The sequence below is a fragment of the Phodopus roborovskii genome, unplaced genomic scaffold (genome assembly GCF_943737965.1).
Source record: "Phodopus roborovskii unplaced genomic scaffold, PHOROB, whole genome shotgun sequence".
Taxonomy (NCBI): domain Eukaryota; kingdom Metazoa; phylum Chordata; class Mammalia; order Rodentia; family Cricetidae; genus Phodopus; species Phodopus roborovskii.
In genome coordinates, this window is record NW_026126480.1 from 38,994,324 (window position 1) to 39,016,272 (window position 21,949).

Consider the following 21,949-nt stretch of genomic DNA (forward strand, 5'->3'; position numbering starts at 1 on the left):
CGCCTTGAAGAGAGAGGAAGGGGAAACCACTTAGAGAGGACTTGGAGTTTTGCTGAGCAAACCCTGCTAAAGCCACACGCTTCTCCTGGGAAAGAGACAATGGGTGACTGCTACGTCACACTTCTGATCACACTCCAGGCTCTTCCAGCATGGCCCTCTTGAGGCCTTTCCCTGACCTTCCAGTGCTGTTGGGAGAACCATGAGAGGCTGAGGCTAGGTGGGGAGCCTGATCATCGGGATCTTCAGGAGTACAAGCTGGAAGCCTTCACCCAGGCTAGTACTGCCTGAGTCAGCCTTGCAGAACTTGAGGTCAAGAGCTTGGTGTGCTGGCACATAGGCCCAACCGAACATCACCCCTGACCTCAGACCTGACCTCTCACTGTCCCTTCTGGGGACGGCTATCTCTGAAGAATTGGTGACTTGGAAACCTAAGCCTAGGACTGCTTACCTGAACGGGTCCAGAGATAGCAATGTGGGGAGGCAGCTCAGCTATCTCAGGGTTCCTCAGTGTCAATGCAGGAGGCCCAGAGAGCAGTGTACATGGGAAACGCTGCCCTTAACCACAGTCTGTGGGCTTGCCAAGCTTTCTGACAAACCGTTCCCACATTGCCCAAATAGCATCCATCCCTCTACCAAAGCTCCTTCAAGAGCTTTTTCCAGGGCAAGAGGAGAGCAGGGACTTCTTTGCTTCTCTCCCATGAGACTGGAGCTCCTTGGGTACCACTCACCACACAGCTTCCCACCTCAGCAATTCAGTTTTGTAAGCGGAGTCTTGATAGGGTTTTGTTGTTGGTTGTTATGATAATGAAATGCACAAGGCAGGGTAGCTATATGAAGAAGAGACGTGTATTCATCAACCAGTTTGGAGGTTGAATGTTCAAATAGCTAGGCAAGGGTTCTGGCAAAGCGCATCTCCCACTCCATTGCTGTTTCACCACAGAGCATTGCATTGCAAGAGGCATGGAACCTGCTTGTCTGTGTAGTCTCTGTCCTTATAAAACTACCAAGATTTACTCAGGGCTCTACACTATTATCTGAACCTAAGTACCTCCCAAATGTTCCACCTCTAATTCAGTTTCCACTCTCTTCACGCCATTAATTCATATCCATCCATGCTTCATCCATCCTTCTATCCTTCTACCCCCTCACCCATCCATCTGTATATGTGCCAGCCACCCATCCATGTATCACTGCATTTATACACCCCTCTATCAGTCTTCCACTTCATCCTTCTATCCTTCCACTGACCCAGCCACCTATCTTTCCAATGACTTACCTACCCATTCCACCACCATCTATCTACTCACGTATCCATTTGTCAGTCCATCTGCCCCCCACATCCATCTGTTCATCCACTCATCCGCCCACAGATCAACCTACTCACTGATTTAGCAGCTGTATCCTACTTGAATCTGTCCTATACTCTGGTGTCAAACTTGGACGTCACTACTTGGGCCTCAAGCTAGGAAGCCAGACCCAGCTACCTATCCTCAATAAGTCTAGTAAAAGAGGCAAATTAAAAGTAGAAAACAGAAAGAAAGAAGATTTATTCAATGTAGCCACATTGGGAAGAGAGACAAGAGACCCATTGAGTCTTTCTACCTTGCCCCAAGTCTGTCTTTGGGGTTCTGAAATGAGCTTGAAGTTTAAATAGAAGGCTGAAGACATAAACATCTAAGCAGTCCCAGTAAGGGACTGTCACTGTCTGGGCGTCAGTTTCATCCTATATGGTGGTGTAACAAGTCGATAGAACTGTGTAAAAAAATCTCTTTCTGGGAGGCAAGTTCTTCCTCCTCTGGCAACCTTTCCTTCTCTCAGCATGAGATTCCTGGGGAAAATCCCATTTATTTGGGGTCCTTTGTTTCAGTAGTCTGATAGATTGACAGATGTGGCCCTTTAGAATATTTTCATTTTTGCCGGGTCAATTACAAGTTTGTGATGTGGTATAGGAAAGGAGTATAAAGCTAGAGAGACATGTTCCTTGATTTACTTCTGACCTATGTGACATTGGACAAGTAATTTGACCACTCAGCCTTAGTTTACCTATCTTTGAAATGAGGATAGTACCCACCATGTGGGTTAATGTGATAAGCTAATATATATAGGTCAAATAGCTCAGAGAGATTTCCAGTGTGAATAGGTTCTTGGTAAGGGCAAAGAGTCAGAAAGGGCAACTCTGCCAGTACTGGGGGTGTGGAACAGCCTGCAGACCCAGGCAGCAAATCAGGGAGAAGGCAGAGAGGCTTGAGTGAGGGTACCTAAGCCACAGTTACAGGTTAGTTCCAGAATGCTAGGAGGCTTTCATCTGGGGCTGGGAGTCACTAGGACCTGAGGTGCCGAGAAAGGAAACCCATCTATCCTCTTCAAGCATGGAAGAGTTGGGATGGAATTTGATCTGGGGTGATTTCTGGAAGGAGGGGAGGTTTGGATGGAAAGGAGAAGCCAGAGGACTTAGGATCATGTGGCTGTCATCATGGTCCAGGCAGGAGACAGTGGCAGCCTGAGCTGCCGAGGTAACCATGTGCTAGAGAGAGTCTGAGTCTGCCTTGTGGCTCATTTCTTCATCCATCTCCATTCACTCTTATGTCTTTGGACAAGCCTGAGTCCAGCAGTGGTGACCCTGCAGATGGTGACCATGCGCTCTCTGAGACTCTGCAAGCCATCGGTTAGCCTGGTCTATACCCTGGAGTCTCTCCCAACATCTCTATAAGGTTAGTAAGACAGAGCAAGACTCAGGTCAGTCTGAGGTCACAGGACAATCGTCTTCATGTGTACAAATCAATCCCTAAAGAGCTAAGTATCCAAGAGGGCAAAACCGCCTGTATCTCCAGACAGCTGAGTGTTAGTACAGCTAGCCATGGACATGGGGTATGGAGAGAGTTACAGATTGAGCTTCTGGGATTTTTATGGAGAAAGGTGATGAGTGTACACACACATACACACACAAACAAACACATACACACCACGCACATGCATGCTGATATACTCATTCACCCACTCTGCCCACAGACATGCTCTCAGTAGATTCTCATAGCTATTTCTGGCCCAGCGCTCTGGATTTCTGCTTCTTGAGTCAGCAGTTCTGAGTTGCTTTGCCTAGTTTCTACTGCACTGCTCAGAAGGGGGATGGGGGAAGCAATGTGCCAGGCTGTGTTGATGGCTGGTGAAGTTTGAAAAGGAATCTACCCTAGAGTGAACAGGCTGCCACCTCTTTGCTCTCATTAGAGGATTAGGACTTCTGTCTGGAGTTGCTATTTACCATGTTGGTCGGGAAGACCTTTCTATCCTGAGTGGCTTCCCTGCAACCCCTAAGAATTCCCCATCCAGAGGCGGGCAGGTGATCATGCTTAGCCTGTTTTTCCAGTCTGGCTGGGGAAACCAGCCTTGCATCCATTCTGGCAGTATCCATTCTCATCTCTGTTTACACCCTAGTCTTTTCCTTAAAAGGCCTTTTATTCCTAGTACAAAGTAGCCTCCAAATCCAGGAAGCACCAGTGCAGAGAAACTCAGGGGACCCACACAGTAACAGTCAAAGCAGACATTAAAACTCTCATAAGAACCCAGGCCTTCTTAGCAAGCACATGAAATTTCCCCTTCTTTCTGTAAAAGACTACCAAGGAGAGAGATGGCCAGCACTGGCTGCATTTTTGACCCTAGACAGAAGCAATCACCTGGCCCAGGTGAGTCCATTGGCACAGAAAGAAACTTGATTTTATTTCCATAAATAGGAACCTGGGCTTTGGAGGGTAGGGTTTTCCTGAGCCAAAAGCCTGTCTTGGGTCACCATGTTTGTTTTTATTTATGATCAGGTCTGTAAAGTCAGTTCTAAGAAGGGTGTTACCCCGGGAGAAGCTGTTTGGAATGAATCCCATGAAGGAATCTAAATTTTACCCTCAGTAGTTGGGGGAATGTTTGAGACATTACTGGGAAAAAGGGAACGAAAAGAACGACAGTGACTCACTCGGTTTAACAAGCTGTAGAGCAGTGGTTCTCACCCTTCCTAATGCTGCAACCCTGTAATACAGTGCCTCATGTTGTGGTGACCCCCAGCCATGAAATTATTTTGTTGCCATTTCATAACTGTAATTTTGCTACTGCTGTGAATCATGTAAACATATGATACCCAGGATATGTGGTATACCCCCTATGGGGGTCGTGACTCACAGGTTGAGAACCAATGCTGTAGATTTTGATGGAGTTGGTCTATGAATGCTTACATTTGGATCACAGTTTTCTGCTGGTTTTGGAGCTGCATATCCCTTACTTTATCCTGACTTTTGCTGCACATGTAGGTGCTTTTCCAGACACAGTGACCTTGAAGTCTCCATGCTTCTGTCTTCTCTCTGAAGTCTCCTTTGGTCATCACCCTACCAGGTTCCCTCTTCACACTCAGGCCAGCTTGTGTGCTTGTGCCAGTCACTGTTTCTGAGGGACATTGGTAGTCTTTTAATCTTTTGCCAGGATTTCTTTCACGTACCTCACGACAGGTATGTGCCAGGCTGTGGCTCTGCCTTGTGGCCAGTGGCATTGAACATCTATCTCCCTGATAGTCTTTAAGAGGCTAACTGGAAAGACCAAGTAGTTGAGAAGTGATCATGTTTATTAGGGGCTTTGCAGACAAAAATGAGGTCCTGGTGGTACCCTTTGCTTTCCTGTATATAACCTTGTTGCCATGGAGACATGATGGAGCAACTAGTCAAACATCACATCTTGTTGCCATAGAGACATGGCAGGTGGGATGCTCTATATAGGATGGAACAAATCAACCTAAGAAACCTAGCAACTCCCTGAGAAACTTTCTAGTTTTCTGATGTTGGTTTTCAGGGGATGGCTCAGTAGCTCTTGGTGTGCCTACTGAATACTGGGTTGGTGATAAACTATTGTAGAAGTCATCTTCCACTGTATACATTCAGTCCTCTGGCAGAGGACTTAGGAGAGAGTATGTCAGCAATGTCAATAACAAGAAAAACTGTTCATTCATGGAATGTTTTTTTGTGGGGTGTTACTATTTAAGGCTTCTACTTATTTATTGCATGTGTCTGTGTGGTGTACATACATGTGCTGTGTATGTGTGTGGGCACATGTGCATGCAGGTGCACAAGCACCCAGCCTTGGGGTGGGTTGGAGGCTGGTCTTGAGTGTCTTCCCCAGTTACTCTCCAACTTATATATTGAGTCTGAGACTCTCAATGAACCAGGAGCTCACCATTTTGGCTGGTCTGCTGGATGTTGCAGGTTGGGCTAAAAGAAACAAAACCTTGCCTAGCATGCTTGTCCTTTAGCTGTATTTACATCCTTAGCATTCTCTTCTGGGCTGTTCTGTGATCTGACTTACTTTCCTTTCCCACATGCTTGGGTAATTAGTGGCTGGCTCAGGGGTCCACAGCATTGCTGGGTGAGGAATGCTGTTATAGCAGCTGTAATCTTACCTGAAGCCTGAAACCAGGGCAGGACACTTAAGTTTATTTCTTGGAGTGTCAAAGGTATTTCAAACTTTCTTTAAAACAACAAAACAAAAAGCAAACAAAAAACCCCAACAAAACAAAGAACAACAACAACAAATATTTGAGACAGGGTCATATGTAGTCTGGGCTAGCCTTGAACTTGACACGTGGATGAAGATAATGTTGAATTCCTGATTTTCACGCCTACAAAACCTGAATGCTGTGATGTTAGGAACTAGCTACCATGCCTGGCTTAGCTGTCAAAACAAAACAAAACAAAACAAAAACACCCTATTTATTTCAGGCATATTGATACACACCTTTAATCCCAGCATTTGGGAAGCAGAGGCAGGTGAATCTCTGAATTTGAGGCCAGCCTGGTCTACAAAGCAAGTTCTAAGACAGCCAGGGCTACACAGAGAAACCCTATCTTAAACCAGCAGTCAAATATATATATATATATATATATATATATATATATATATATTTATATATATATTATATGCATGTGTGTGTGAGTCTGCCTGAGTCTATGTATACCACATGTGTGCAGGAGCCCAGTAGGGAGCACCAGATTCCCTGGAACTGAAGTTATCGATGGTTGTGAGCTGCCATGTAGATGCTGAGAACCAAACCCCAGTCTTCTACATAAGTAGAAGGAACACCAGACCATTTTTCTAGCCCTTAACCAGGTCCCAGACCCTTGCTCCCCTAAGGAATGTGGAACCTGGGTCACATGGTTCATCTTGTGGTTACAGAGCTTTGTCAGGCTTGCTGCCAGTTAGTAACATGAGAATAAGTTATCTGAGTCACCATGCATAGGCCAGGCCTGTAATATTACAGGGTGTTAGTAATATTGCTAATTATTTTAGACATGATGGAGGCATGTCCTGGTTTGTCTGGCTCTCTAGACTCTCTTGGGACATCAGTAGGCTAGGTGATAGTGGAGCCTACCTGTGTGGGCTTGGCCTACCTTCAGGGCCTTGGACTGTGCATGTGTACAAGGCTCAAAGACCTGCAGAAGGGCTGCTTGAAGTTGGGTCTTATCAGGGTTGTGTTTGAAAGTGGTGGGCACCGTTGATGTGTCCTAGAGAGGTCATACTCTGTTCTTTAGAGGGAGGCCAGGGTGGAGACTGGACCAGTGTCAGGACAGGAAGGATGGGAGGAGTAGCTAGCATGTGGAAGTCAGGAAAGCAGGTGCTAAGAGTCACCTGTGTGGATTTTCTAGATAACTGAAGGTACAAGAAAGGACTAGGGACTCCACTGCAGCCTCAGTTTTTGCTAGAACCTGGCAAGGGCTTCAGTAGATGTTTGATAAATTGATAAGTGAGGGAACTAATGATTGTGACACCGTCTGTGGCGTTTTAATGAATTTCCTATCATGCAGATAATACACAGATCTATGATTTGACCTTGTATGATTTGGGGAAGATTAGGTAGGTAGGAAGGGAAACAGGAGTGGGTATGGAGTCACAGCTATTGAGACAACTGGACCTGGGTACAGCCTGTGTGTGTCTCCAGGGCCTCTGGGTACCAGTGTCCAGTCATCCTAGACTGCAGCTGTTAGGAGTTTCCTTGGTATGAAGCCAGGCTTTCTGTCATTGTCCTTTGTGTTACCTATTTTTGGTCCCACCAGTGTGTCTTAAGCAGCATGTCTTAGCTTGGGCTGATGTAACAAAATCAGCATAGGTTCAAAGTGAAACAGCTAACATCTTTTTCTCATAGTCCAGGGGGCTGGTCTTCCCAGATCAAGGTGTGCACATGAACAAACTGTTAGAGGCTTGGTTTGGCTTACAGATAGTCATCTTGCAATATTTTCATGGGGGTGTAGGAGATTATATGACTCTAACCCTTGTCATCTGCCATAGACCCTTCCTCGGAATTTCATTACATCAGGAATTAGGGCTTCCACAGGAATTTCAGTAGATACTTGGAGACCATTGCACAACCCTTCCCTTCGTCCATTTTTTTTCAGCTTTGCATTTTCTGCGGGCTAAATGACCAAAGACCCAAGCTTGGTCCAAATTGTGGGTATGGTCAGCATCAGAAATTAACTATGGGTCTGAGTGGCTCTTCAATAGGGAATCACACAGCAAAAGTTTAGGTGTCATTAATTTAAAAAGTGCCCAGTGCTCTCTGTTTCTACCATGGTTTGGGGGCCCAGCTTTACTAGCAGTGAGGTGATATTATCCACTATCTAATATGCCACTATATTGTAACTGTGTGGTTGTTGGGATTCTAAATAGAAGTGCTTGACTATATTGATTCATGCCTTATTATTGTGATGGTATTCGACTCAGGGAACATGGTCCTTAGAAAGGAGGACCTGGTTCCAACAGTGTATGGATATTATTTAGCTTCATTTCTCCAAAGCCCTTCTGGAGTATTATGTTCATTTTTTCTGTGTCAGTTAGTACTTGCAGGCTGCTTGTCTAGGCATTTGGCTCAAGGGCATATAGCCAGTGAGGGGGGAAAGCAGGATTTGAACTCTGATGTCATTCAAAACTTTCACTTTTGGCAGAAACCCCCTACTTACTCAGGGTAATGGCATTCTGACAGCCCTGTGACCTGGCATGCCGTGCACAGCCAGGTTCTGCTTGTGGCTCTGTCACCTTAGCTCTGGGAGTCCTCTGAGAGGACAGTCTGGCCCGCATGAGGTGGTTTTCCCATTCCTGAGGAATCTCACCACCATGGACAATCTCCTCTTTTAGAAGTGGATGTGTCCTGCAAGCCTCGCCAGTGCCTGGTGGTACTTTCAGTTCGGTCCTTTGTCATGAAGATGCTTGCCAGCCAGTCCCAAATCCAAGGCCACTGCGGAAGATGTTCTAGAAGCAGAAAGTTAAAGAGGCAAAATAGAGCCATTGAGGGACAAAAATGGGGTTAGTCAGACTGGGGACTCCACATTTTCCCCATGTAACTTCCTAGTGTGTAACCTAACTGAAGTTTGTATATTGCACACCCAGGGAAAGGGTCTCCTCAGAAGAATCTACATTAGCATTGATATATTACTATAAGGTTCTTTTGGATCCCCAATTGCAGATGGAACCAAAAAGATCTCTCTCTCTCTCTTTCTCTCTCTCTCTAATAAAGAGCCCCTTCCCTCTTCTATGAATAGGATTGGATAGCTAAGTTGCAGGATCCTTGCCACCAGATGACAGGTATATTGACAGTGAGTGATGGCCTCCCTGGGAGGTGCTGCCCTGCTGACAGTTACCTTCCCTGCAAGACTGGCATCACTGTGCTATTTTCATTTAAAAACAGAAAGAAATCTCAGTGTTTCCTGGAGATTTCATGTCACTGATTCCTGGAAGCAATTTTGATGGTATAGTGTTTTGACATGGAGATGAAATATGAACCCAGGAAACTCAGTTGGCCTCAAGCTCTGGAGCTTGTAGCAAGTAGCAAACTCTGTCTGTGCTGACCTGTGCAGACATCTTTAGCCACACATAAAGAAAACAGCCATTGTATTCGAGGGAATCTTAAAGTGTGCTGAGTAGCTTTGTTTGATTTTATTGTGTGTGTTGATAGGTTTTACTTTCATCTTATTATTTTGTGCATACTTATGAGCCAACTGCTTTATAGGTAGAGGAATTGTGGGAAAAGTTAGATGAGTCTTTCCACTTTCCATAGGCAGTTGTGTTTTAATTCAGTTGTAAATGTTCAGGACTCAAAACCATTGCACTGAATGTGAAGCAGACAGCATGGCATGTGAAGCAGACAGCAGTGTTGGGGTCCTAGCCTCCAGTGAGAAGGCCCAGAGCTTAACTGTGGAACATTCAGAGCTAGACACACACACCTGGGTGCTTCCCAACAGGGGATTGGGGTGTGGCACTGGGTGTCCCCAGAATCTAAGCCAGCCTGTGTTTCAGATCAGAGATGAACCTTTATATGTCCCTCACAGCTAGCTACCTTTCCCCTGTGTATTCTTGTTACAGGAGGGGCCTGACTCATGGGCACAGCCTGCATGGCATAGGGCTTGTCTTTGTAGAAAATTCTTCTGCAGACCCGGTCCGGGAAGGTGGCCCTATGCCTCTTTCTCTCCAGCTTGCCTCAACCTTTGCAGACTTTGTCAAACTAAGGTATCTATGGATGCCTGGCCTTGGTGAGCTGGGAGCCAGAGAGCCATGCCAGGTAGCTGCCCCTGGAACAGACTTTGGTTCTTTCCCAGCTGTAATATCTGAAGAAGGTTCAGGTGTGCGGTCCTCAATTTCCACTTCAGCCTGTTTTACTCATTACTGCAGCCCTCTTCCCTTCTGGGGCAGGGAGCTAGAGGGGACTGCCCCCAACTCTGTCTATTGCTAGATCACCTTGCCCAGCCCTCTGAGGGGCCTCAAGTTGCCTGTGAGCAGTGTATTTGCATCTCAAAAGACACACACTACACAAGCGGAGGTCTGGGCTAGTCTGGGAGGATGCAGTTCGGTGTGTGAGCAGAGGGAGGGGTCTTCGCCTCCTCCCCGCGGTTTCCGGAGCCAATGTTGGAGCTTTGTGAAGATGCAGGCGTCTGGCCACTTGGTGGTGGTGACATCATCAAGTCCCCACACACAGGCTGAGCCGGGGGCTTTAAGGGAAGATCCTTTCCGACCACACCAGTACTGGGACTCACACTGCCTCCTCTCAGGCAGTTCCACGCGCACCGGCCACGCTCACGCGCACACCTAGGCGCGCGCCCGCCAGCCGTACTTGCGCGTGCACACTTCCTCGGTGCTCGCCCCCTGGGCCGGCTCCGGCCTCGAGCCTCAGCTCCCAATCGCCACCACCACGACGGATGCCAGCGGCTGCTCCCATCTGCAGTGCAGCAGCCCCGGCCGCCCGCCGGCCCGCCCCGGGCTGGAGGAACCGAACCAGGACGCTGGCCCTGCCCGCGGCTAGCCTGCACGCCAGGGCTCAGCGAGGATGGGAGGGTCGCAGTCCTTGCAGGCAACCCCAGCCAGTGACCTGAACCTGGAGGTTTCTGAGGCCATGTAAGTGCAGTGCTCTGCCGCCCGGAGCCCCCGGGGGGGAGGAGAGGCTGCCTGGCTTTGTTAGTGCTTCTCTCCCCCATGCGGTGCAGCGTGAAGCCTAGGCTGGCCTGGGAAGCTTTGCAAGGCTTTACCTGGTGGTGACTGCTTGTAGTGTTTTGTGTCCTAGCTGGACTGAGTATCTTGCAGTTCCAGGATGCTGTCTGAAGCAGAAATAGCCCTCTGGAATTCGGTTTTGGTTGTTAAGCAGCGGGGTGCATGGTGGGGGCTTCTGCGCTATCAGCATCTTTCTCTCCCCCCCCCACCACTGGTATTTCCTGCTAGGGAACCGGAGGTATCAAGGAGAGAGGGCCTCATCCTAGGCGGAGTATTGTGCATTCTGGCATCTTCCTACCCTGGAAACAGTACTGAGTGAGCTATTGGCATGGCAAGACAGATGGCATGGTGTTCAGAATGCGTGTGCAGCCAGTCTAGTCCAGGCATCACCCTGTACTCCTCTCCTGCTAACACCGAGGACAAGGCCACTTGCTATTATTAGTAAAGACAGCCAAACAGCCTTGTCATTGGTGGAGGCAGTGCCTGACTATGCATCGATCCAGGAATCCGATCTTTGCTCTAAACCACAGTGCTAATGTGCTCAGAAAAGGCCTTTATCCCGATGTGCATCTGTTGCTGTTTCTGTTATGGTAATCTCCATTATGAAGGCAGGCTTGTGGTCTGCCTGCCAGGTCACAATCCCACAAGTAAGGTTGCTGTCCAAAGTGGGCCCCCACTCTGCAGTCTGTTCCTTTTTCCAAAGAGACTATTTCTGGAGGCTTGAGGGGTGGGGGTGGCACCAAGGAGTACTTGGTGAGTAGATGAAAAGATAGCAGGGACTGGTCTTCGTTGTGGAGCAGGGTTTGGGCCCCAGGGGAGGTGATTGGGGGGATTCCACCCTTCTTTGGTCTTCAGTGAGAAGCTGGACCCATGTGGTGATGTAATGCTGGGCTGAACCGCATGGTTTTCCAGGCTCTGGCTTTTGAACAGCTAGTCATTCTGAGGAGCAGGTGTGCAACCATCGTTTTTGTCTTTATCCCATCACTTGGATTACAGTGGAGGTGTATTGTGTTTGGGAGTTTTATGGTACGAACCCTGCGATGTGCTGTTCGGTCCATTCAGGTGCAGTGTTGTTAGGTGCATGGAAAATCGCACTGCCTTGTGGGACTCAAGAAAAGAAAATTTCAGCCCCAGCTTTCGAAGTCTCTGCACTGGAAATCAGTAACATAGCTGACACCTACCAGAGCACTGGAGGGACCAGAAAGGATGATGCCACCCTAGGTTTGGGTGCTCTTCAGCCTTGGAAATTAAATTCCCTGGTCCCTAATGTTCCCACCTTCTTCCCTGAATGAGTTACTGCCTTGTGTTCTGGGCTGAGCCTGGAGAGAGTCTTGTTAGGTAGATGTTTGTTAGGTTTGTCCCATGGAGATACTAGTAGTAGAGTAAAAGTTGAGGGCCAGTGGCCACTTTCAGAGGGAAGCTGCTCCTCCAATGTCCCGTGGTCTACTCGGTCTGTTTTTACCACGTGAGACTTCCAAAATGTCTGGGAGAACAGTTGTTAAATGGTATATTTACTCCTTCACAAAAAATCCCACCCTCTGTTTCCCAATGGGATTGTAGTGGAGAACCAGAGAGAGGGAAATAGTTGGGGGGATGTTGTTCCTAATAGCTAAACTTTGCAGCCCATCTCCCGGTATGTTTCCCCCACAGATGTACTCTGTCCAACCTTGAAGTTAGAAAAGAAAACATTATTAAGAAAGCAGCCTTTCCCCGTGCAGGCGTGTCTTCTCCGTCGTAGTGTGTATGAGATTGCATGCCCACCAATAACACAGAGGCAGAGCAGGCTTCATGGCAGAGAAGTGCCTCAGCCATAGGGTGATGCTGTCAGGTGTGCAGGGTGTGCTCGCCTGCTGCTAGTCGCAGTCCTCGCCTGCAGGAGTCTGGAGCGCACAGTTCTACTTCTTAAGTGAAAGCTGGATCTGCAGAGGACCACACCTAAAGGTGAAACTGAAAGAGGAGTGGGAACTTACTGGAGGACTTTCTCTCTGAGATTCAAGTTTGGGTGTCTGTCTCAGAGAGCAGCCGGGAGAGGAGGGGGAAACACCGGGGAAGCTGAAGGCATGTGGGATGAGGGCAGTGAAGCAGAGTCAAGGTTTAAGGTAACCTTGGCAACCCCACAAAAAAAATGTACCATCAGCCTCTGGCAGAGGAGCAGAGTCTCAGGCTCCACCCAGATCCCAATCTCCTTTGTAACCAGTGCTTATTAAAGATTCCTATGTGGCTTGGGGTAGAGTGTGAGAAGCCCTGAGGCAGTCATATTGCCTCTGTCCAGGTCTTTGTGAAACCAGTGGCCACTGCTTTAGCTGCTCCTTTCCTGACTGGGAAGGACTCAGGGCAGCAATAACTGCTCCCAAATGGGAAATGGGTAGTGAGTGAGCAGAGGGAGAGTCCCACCCCAAGTACTTATTTCTCACCAAAGATGAAGGAGGTCTGTTGATGAGCCTGGTATTCATCCTTCTTTCCAAGGGAAACCCCTGGGGGGTGTGGTTTCCTCTAAGTGAAGCAGCAGCAAGCACTTTGTCATCAGTTCCAGGGACTTCCCCACCTTCTAAGCGTCCTCCCCTAGTCAACCAAGGCACCAGTGCAGCCTGAGACAAAGTAGGCAGGGGCTTTCTTACAGGGTAGGCTGCCAGCGGACTCCAGTCTGCAAACTGTGGTCCCCAGAGGAGCCAGAGAGACTGGAAAGATGAGGCAAGTACTAACTGATGTATCTGCAGAGGAACGCGTAAAGATGTTTAGGGGCTGGCAAAATGGCTCGACCAGTGAAGGTGCTTCCCAGCAAGTCCGCCACCTTGAATTGGATCCCTAAAGTCCGCATGTTGAAGAAAGCTGACTCTAAAAAGTTGTCCTCTGACTTCCACACATGTCACACACACACACACACACACACACACACACACACACACACACACTCCTAAATAAATAAATTGATGCAAAAGTTTGAAATGACAGTGTTCTTATTATAGACTACAGACACTTTCAGAAAGCAGATTTTATTTTGGGTATTATTTGTTTTGTTTGGGTTTTGGTTTTTTGAGACAGGGTTTCTCTGTAGCTTTGGAGGCTGCCCTGGAACTAGCTCTGTAGACCAGGCTGGCCTCAAACTCACAGAGATCCGCCTGCTTCTGCTTCCTGAGTGCTGGGATCAAAGGCGTGTGCCACCAATGCCTGGCATACTTTGGATATTATTACTGGGAATACCTAGTAGTCCCCACTAGTTGTCTGTCTGTTGTGTGGAGTGTAAGCTTAAGTCCCAAAGGCTTCTTGTGTGTGTGATCTTTTCTGGTATCATTCCTAGATAGCTGCACACTGGATCTGTGGCCTAGAGTCCAGATCCACAGGATTCTGGCCCACCACCATCTTGGAGGCTTGCTCTATGGGGGCCCTGAAGACAGTAACATTCCAAGATCTTCCCAGTAACTCCTGGGCATGCAAGGGGTCATGCCAGCCCTTTCTGCTGGGATCTTGGGTTGGGGCTACCACCATGTTTCTCATAGCATAGAGTTTCAGGTATTGATCAAGTATGAATGACTCTGCAGGTGAGCAGTACATCAAAGTCAGGGGATTATGGGTCAGTGCCTCTCCCTGGCTCTGTGTTTCTTTCTACTATCTACAGTCTGTTTCTGTGACTACATTGTTGGTTGCCTAGGAAACTGCATTAGCCTGAAATATGATTGGCTCCTCTTGTCAGGTGGATTGCTGGAGCCAGGGCAGCATTGCAGGTCAGCAAAGAGTAAGGAACAATTCTGTCCTTGCCCCTTAAGCTTAGCAGTGTGGACTTGGCATTGAGAACATCTGTCCCTTAAAAACCTATTGTTCACATACTCCTGCTTTTGTTTTAGAAAGGGGAGACCCACTGAACACAAAGAATTGACTAAGTCAGACCTGCTCTCACACACCCATCCTGTATTGGTCGCGCTTGCTCAGATGACTTCGCTCTGTTTATATTTATGAATTCTCTTAGCGGTTGTGTCTGCAGGACAGGTGGGTGCAGTTTGTCAGTGCCAGACGTGGGAACAGAGCTGGATGAGGCAGACTCCATGCCAGGAAGGAAACGCTCTTTACTTAGCCTCGCTGAGGAGACTCAGATTCAGCAGAAACTTTCGTGCAGTCTCTGTCTGTCTGGCCTTCTTTCAGACAGTATCTCCTGTATTCCCGGCTGACTGCAAACTTTCCGTGTAGCCCAGGATGACCTTGAACTTTTGGTCTTCCTGCCTCTACCTCCATAGTGTTGGGATTACAGGTGTGCACCACCATATTCCATTTATGGAGTGCTGGGTATATGGTCCTCATGCATGCTGGGCAAACACTTTCCTATGTTATGAGTATGTTTTTTCCGCCTGCCTGGACCCGGCGCCGCGCCAGCCCCAAATAATACACAGAGACATTTATTAGATATTAAGCTGTTGTCCAGTTATTAGTTTTTATTGGCTAGCTCTGTCTTAAATATTAACCCATTTCTATTAATCTAAGTATTTCCACATGGTCTTATCTTACCGGAGAGAGGGCTGGCGTTCTGTTCTTTTTCCTCCATGTTGAATCTCCTCCCTACTACTTCCTCTCTCCTCCTTGTCTCCTAGTCCCGCCTATCATGCTTTCCTATTGGCCAACAGTGCTTTGTTCATTAACCAATACGAGAAACATATTTACAGAATGACATCTCCCATCGTCTCCTGTTTTCTGTCTAAAAAAATGGAGGGTTTTACCTTAGCATAGCAAAATACATCACACAACAGTTATCAAATAAGAATCACAGTTGACAATATTTAGTTCATTAACATTTAGTAAGATTCAAAGAAATATTCTGTCATCTATCCTATCTTTGTGAGTCTAAAGTCTTATTTGTAACTTATCTTTAATCCTAACTAAGGAAAACTATAACCATAAGTATCTGTCTTCAACTCCATCCACTGAAGGATAATATATAAACTCTAGAAATGACAGAGACAACTCACTGCCTGGTCAGTCACCCGAAGTTCTTCTGTAATGTTCCATCTTCAGCCATAGTGTGTCTGGCAGACTCCTCAGCAAAGCAGGAAACTTTAAACTGTCCATCTGTATTGGCAGTATGTCAGTCACGTTTCTCCGTGTCCTGCAGATTGTCTGGCAGACTCTTCCATGAAGCAGGAACCCTGTAGCAATGTCTATCATGTTACTGTGGGTCCTGCATGTTCTATTTATACAGCATAAAGTCCAACAGTCCAGACAAGAGCAGTATCTTGTCCAAATGGCTAGTCTTGCCATATTGAAAGCAAACTCCATAACACGTTTCTTCAAAGTCCATCTTCCTTTCTGACACAGGTGGTGTTGCCAGGAGCAGCTGTGCCTTACTGTTAAGAAAAACTCTAAACCATTTTAAATGCCATATTCTGTAGGTTCTTGAAAGGTTTGAAGAATGCCTATTTATCTCAAATATATCTCTGTATATCTAGAAATCCTAAGTAACTTAACTATAAGTTTTGACCATTATAGGTAACTATCTACAATCGGTACTGTTATACATTTTTAAATGAGCTATATAAACACAATACCTAAACAAGAGGAGAAATATACATATCACAAAATTGACCTTAAATTTGTATCAATAAATGAAAATCATCTCCCATCACTCTCCCGACTGAGCTACATCACCAGGCTGTTTTGTTTGTTTGTTACATAAATACTATGTTTATTAACCTTGAGGACAAATTTTAGATATAAGGAAACTGAATCTTCTGAATGGTTAAATCACAGGGTTAGAAAATTATAAAGGTTTAGATGGTAAATGACTGCTTCTGTAGTGCAAAAGTTGCCATAGGTGATGGTAACTTTTACTATTCCAATAAAACTTTATTCATAATAAGCAGGCAGTAGGTTATAGTTTGCTAATGCCATGTTGTAAAGATGATTGGTATAGGGCTCAGACCTGTGGCTCCTGCCCCGTTCAGGAATCTTTGAGATTTCGGTCCAGTATGTGCTGACAAATCTCTCATGCCTGCCCTTCCCTTTTGGGGCACCACCCTTGTCCAGCTTCACATCTCCGCTTTGGAGAGCTCAGGCTTACTAGGTCCATGAACTTTGATTCCTTTCTTCTCAAGAGCAGGGCATGGCTAGGTGCCTGCTGCTGGGGGACCTGGATAACCTGAGCACCCCCCAAATACAAACAGAAAGAAAGATGCCGGGAGAGGGTTCTGTGGGGAATAACTTGTAGAGATCCTGGTCTCCACTCAGATGTGTCCTTAGAGAGATGACAAGGACCTGGGGAACTTGCATCCTTAGGAAAGAACCCTCACTCTTGCGGCTGTGAGGATCATCGAGAAGTGCTGTCTCCTGTGAAGCAGGAAGGGCGCCCTCACCTATGCTGAATTAAGCTTGGGTCTCCCGGACTCCGGAGCCACGAGAAATAACTTCACTATTTTTAACCACTCATCTTGTGGTGTTTTAGCGTCAGGCTATGACTCTGGGGTGAACTTGCACATCCATCTTCAGTGTTAGTGCTGTCGACCGTGGAGCATCTTGGCACCAGGGCTCATGGAAAATGAAGGATTTGGGGCATCTCCAAGGCAGGGGAGATTCCTCATTTACTATTCAGGGTATCTGGGGTACCCTACCTCCTGAGCCTGGAGCTCCCAGGTGGTTTTGGAGGATCATGCTCAATTTTGGCCCCTACATGTCTTTTATCCCCACAGTCCAGACTCTTCCTGAGGTATCTGCCCTGTGTGCCAGCCCTGGTCACAGTCACTTTGGCCGGGCCTCCCCACTCTCTGGGCCATCATTATAAACTTTAAAAGGCCGTGTGCGCAGCCATAGCTGCCTCTTCTACTGCATCTCCTATAGCAGGTGCCTTCCTCTCTGTCCCTTCTTACCCCAACCCCCAGCTTCTAGAAGGAGGCTGCTTTCTTTCCCTGTAAGTCTGAAGTCCTGCTTGCTAACTTATGTAGCTAACTTCACGTATATTTGGCAATCCAGGTCACTCTGGTCTTTTGGTTTTTAATATCGGTGTGTGTGTGTGTGTGCCTGTGTGCATGTGCATGTGTATGTGTAAAAGTGAGTGAAGGTCAGAGGACAGCTTGTGGGAGTCAGTTCTCTTCTTTCACCATGTGGGGCCTAAGGATCAAATTTAAGTTGTCAGGCTTGGTGGCAAGCATCTTTACTATGTTTCCAGGCTACAGTAATTGGGACACAAAGCAACATGAGACCATTTCTTCTTGAGCTGGGATGAGCTGTAAGCATGCCATAGGTCCTTGAGTCCTCCACAGAGCCACAGCCCAGCCTGTTCTAGCAAGTCCTCTGTAAGGAGGCATCCTCTGCCCCCAGCCATGGCCCATCTCGAAGTGCAGTCCCTACCTTATTAATCAAGGAGAATGTTGAGGAATTCAGTGGTGCCACACAATTCTAAAGGGCACAGGCAGCTCTCAAATCTATGACCACCCAAATCGCCCTTGTGATGAATGTGGAACCCCAAATGAACAGGGCCACTCTGTGACATTGCAAGGCAAGAAACACATATAGACTCTTCCTCTCCTACCTTTCCCCTCCCCCCCTTTTACTTGAACAGAAACCTAGAAGATCTGGCCCTGTGCCTCACATTGCCCAAGTTCTGTCCCCTGCCACTCCTCATCCCAACCCAATGCACTCATCTTGAGTTCCCATTGCTTGAGCAAAGCTCAGTGCTGACCCACTTCACTGGCTCTACCCTTCAAGGCCCTATCCTTATTCCTTCCTGCTGCCTCCTTCCTGGCCAGCAGGGCCTGCTCTCACTGATTGCAGACTCCATGGTACTCACATCTGGTAGTGGCCTTCCACTATTCCCCCATATCACCTTGCTTCCTACCCAAGCAACATTCACAGGACTGGTTTTCCTTCTTCATCTGCTGCCACCATCCGGCCACCCAGGGCTTCCCTATCTCAACTGACTGCTCCATTGCCATCTTCCAATATTTCTGAACAAAACAATGCTACATCTGAGGATAGAAGACATATTTCTCACACATCTTTGGCACATGGGTAACTTAAACCACCTCCAGGAAAGCCTAGATGAACCCAACAGCCCCGTGGTCTTTTCACTCTTCAGTCCCACCCCCACTATGCTGGGAGTTAAGCTCAGAGTCTCGGAGAAGCCATCTCATTTAGAGAAACAGGAGATAAACAGTATCTTCAGAGTTAGGGCTTTAGCCCAAAAAGCAGTGCCCCTGATAGTAGATAGGTTTTCTCTGGCGATGTTCTCTGGGTATGCTCTCCCCTCCTTATCTTCAAGGCAGTGGTCAGTCTATCTGAACACCCTGGGCTTTATGCCACTTAGTGTGCTGGCCCAGGGGGAACATGCAGGCCACAGGTGTGACCCTGGTCAAAGAAACAAAGGGGAAACTCAGAACTTCCAATCAGGAGAAAAAGATACCTGTGCTATCCACCATCACACAAACACGGCCGACAACAGCCACACGGCCCCGCACTGGGAGCAGGGCCAGAGAGAAAACTCGATGGCTACAGCCACCACCTGGCCGCGGCCTTCTGTACTGTCTGTGGAAGCAGGCAGCTGGCAGCCCGGGGCCTTGGGGTTTGCGGGCAGCTCCAGACTGTGTAGCCTGCTGTAGAATGAGAGCATTGGAAGTGGTCAGGAAGCACCACTCATAAACACTCATCCCTCTTTTCTTCCCTTTCCTTTTTCTTCTCCCTCCCTCCCTCCCTCCCTCCCTCCCTCCCTCCCTCCCTCCCTCCCTCCCTCCTTCCCTCTCTCCCTCCCTCCCACCTTTCATTTTTCTTTTTCCTTGAATGGCTGGACAGGAGAGACACGGGAAACTATTACATCTAGCCTTTGTACCGCATGCCCTAATCTCTCAGCAGCTCAACCCTGAGGTGCCACCTTTCATGGAGTGCTACCTCCTTTATTTCTTACCCATATGGTCCTTCTGACCTCAGAACCAGGGACTAAAAGGCTCTGGAAACTACCAGAAGCTCCTCAAACTATCCCTTGCCACTCCCTGCCTCTCGCTTGCTTCTCTGAAGCTTTTCTCTGGCACCTGAAGATGCTCACTCTGGCAGTTGTCCCAGGCTTCCTGCGGTCCTCCAGTTAGGACAGGAGACAGGTGCTGGGGTGTTAGCTGACATCTGTGGACCAATAGAGGCTGAAGGCCTGATGCCTGCCCTCCCTGGGGTGTTTCCATCCCCTGCCTGGGCCCCAGATCTTAGTGGAGTAGATAGCTCAGAAGCTGAGGCTCAAAACTCCCGCAGCAGCTAGACGCCTGTTAGAGAGGTCGGGGGCCACAGAGACAGAGGCAACTCAGAGCTTCAGGAAAGTCAGCTGTGATGCCCAAAGGCAGTGATGTTAAACACAGGTCTGAAGCTTGAGTGTTTGGGGCTTCTTTGTGGGAGATCCAGTTTTCTGAAGCTGCTGTGGCAATTAGTGTGGTGGAACCCCACCCACCAGTCACAGGAGACTTAATGCTTTTTTATTTTTTCTTTAAGTCCTCTTTATTTTCTACTTGCAACCAAAGCAGCAGCCACAGGCAAAGCCCAGATAGCCCTCCTCAGGCACCACCACACCACACGTACACTTTTAGGCTTCTTTCTGGTCATTGTGGTCAGCCTTGCTTAGAGCACACAATTGGCCCACTAGAACTGGTGGTTAAAGCTGAGCATGCCCAAATGCAAGTACAAAGGGTCCCCTATCCTCAAACCCACCCTGTCCTGACTCTGTGCATCTCTACCCTTCAGAGCTCCCCAAGAGACTAATGCTTACTCTCCCAGCATCCCTGCACCCTCAGGAAAGCTTAGGGCTGCTCGTGAAAGTAAATGTGCATTCAGTGAGTCTCTTCTGAAGGAACCTGGCATGGCCTGCAGGTGTGTACATGCTCTCCCTAAAGCAAGGCTAGCCTCCGGAGGGAAGTATTTTCTTCCAGACCACAGCAGGCACCTCCCTGTAATAGAGAGCAAGGAACAATTAGCAGTTTCCACCATGGCTCCTGCAAGTGACTGTGGGAGGGCGGGGCCTTTGAGAGAGTTGCTCCTGAAGCTGCAGAGACCCACATCTGCTCCACATTAAAGAGGCTCTGCTGAAGACTGGACTGTCTCATGGCCAGCAGGAGCAGAGAGCCGCTCCTGTAGTCGCCTCCTGCTGGACGTTCTCCCTCAGCAGCGGCAAAGCTCAGCCTGGGGTCTTCTGTCCAGCTCAGCCTACAGCGCCCACCTGCTGACACATTCCCACCTCTCTAACCAACCTCTCCAGCATCCCGAAGAGACACAAAGAGGGAGAAAGAAAGAGCCTGGCAACAACTCAAGCCAAGATTCAGTGGCGGGCCTGAACCCAAGCTGGTTATTTTTTAATCCCAAATAAACTGTCCACTACATTCTCTTCTAAGGTAAAGAATCTGTAATCTCAACTACTTCCCTAATGGGAAGGATGTCTGATTTAAGCTTGTCAAATGATACAGTCTGCCAAAAACTGTTTTTTTTTTTTTAAGCAAATTTTGTGTTACAGGGAAATGAGTAAAAGGGCTGTTGTCACCTGAGTCCCTCTGAATCATGGAGAGAAACCTGAGAGGTTTTTTGACAAATGGTGTGCTTCTTGTGAGATTAAAACAGCTTCTTCTTCTTCTTTTTTTCCTTAAATGAAAGGAAAAAACAAAAGTCTGTAGGAGTGGGATGTAGCCGGGTGACAGTGCCCTCCTAACCTTGGCATGACCTGCAGGTGTGTCCAGAGCTAGCCCCGGAGGGAAGATACTTGCAGAGCACTCCAGACACCTCCCTGTACTAAAGCACAGGAACAGTTAGCCATATTGTGCGTCTCAAGGAGTGTACAACAGTGTCCACAATTGTGTCTGATTGCACTTGGCTTATCACAGGCCCCATGGGTAAAAGTACCCTCCCCTAAGCAGAGACTCCTTCAGGTTGTTCTCTAACCTCTGTGTGTGCACCATGGTATGTACCCCAAGCCTAACTCACAAATAAATAAATGCAAAAAAATATTAAAGCATACTTTATGCCAGTATGCAAACAGTGCCTTTGAACAATAAGAAGAAACAGGGCTTAAATCCTTTGTCCCTTTCCTTCCTGGGGTATCAGATAATGAAAATGAAGAGATGGCTTGCAATCAGCACAGTAAGTGAAGCAGCCTCCTGGTTTTGCCCAATGCCTGGAAATGTACGTTTCTCTTAAGGTGTTGCCATCACGGAGTAGTTTCACATTCTTCTCTCATTCATTATGCAGCTTAGTCAGCTCAACCTCTGGCCCCTTGTTACAAATCCTGAACTGATAAAATATAAATTAAATTACTTTCCTTATGAATATTACATATATTAATCCTGACAGCTTAAGGAATACAGCTGTACAATGCTTTTTAATTATAAAATTGAGTATCTAAAGATTTGGCTCTAAATATGGACAGGTTGCTACCAGCCTTGGGCCTTAGTTTCCTAGTCTGTATCAGGGGCAGGAGAAAAAGCAGTCAATGATTGCGGTGGCCATGGAAGCTGGG

The 21,949-nt window shown here is 47.6% G+C and overlaps 1 protein-coding gene across 6 annotated transcripts in view; it reads left to right on the forward strand.

The window, feature by feature from the left end:
• Positions 1 to 21,949, forward strand: part of LOC127228438 (transforming acidic coiled-coil-containing protein 2) — a 129,920-nt gene that overhangs the window by 50,531 nt on the left and 57,440 nt on the right. For 2 of the 6 annotated variants that reach the window (XM_051193161.1, XM_051193160.1), the window contains exon 1: positions 9,995 to 10,404. The exons of 2 other annotated variants lie outside the window; for them this stretch is intronic. In XM_051193161.1, the coding sequence (XP_051049118.1) occupies positions 10,337 to 10,404 (68 nt within the window). In that variant the 5' untranslated portion in view covers positions 9,995 to 10,336. Of the gene's footprint in view, positions 1 to 9,990; positions 10,405 to 21,949 lie in introns of those variants that run through there. 2 more of the 6 variants (XM_051193159.1, XM_051193163.1) reach the window with 2 other exon arrangements.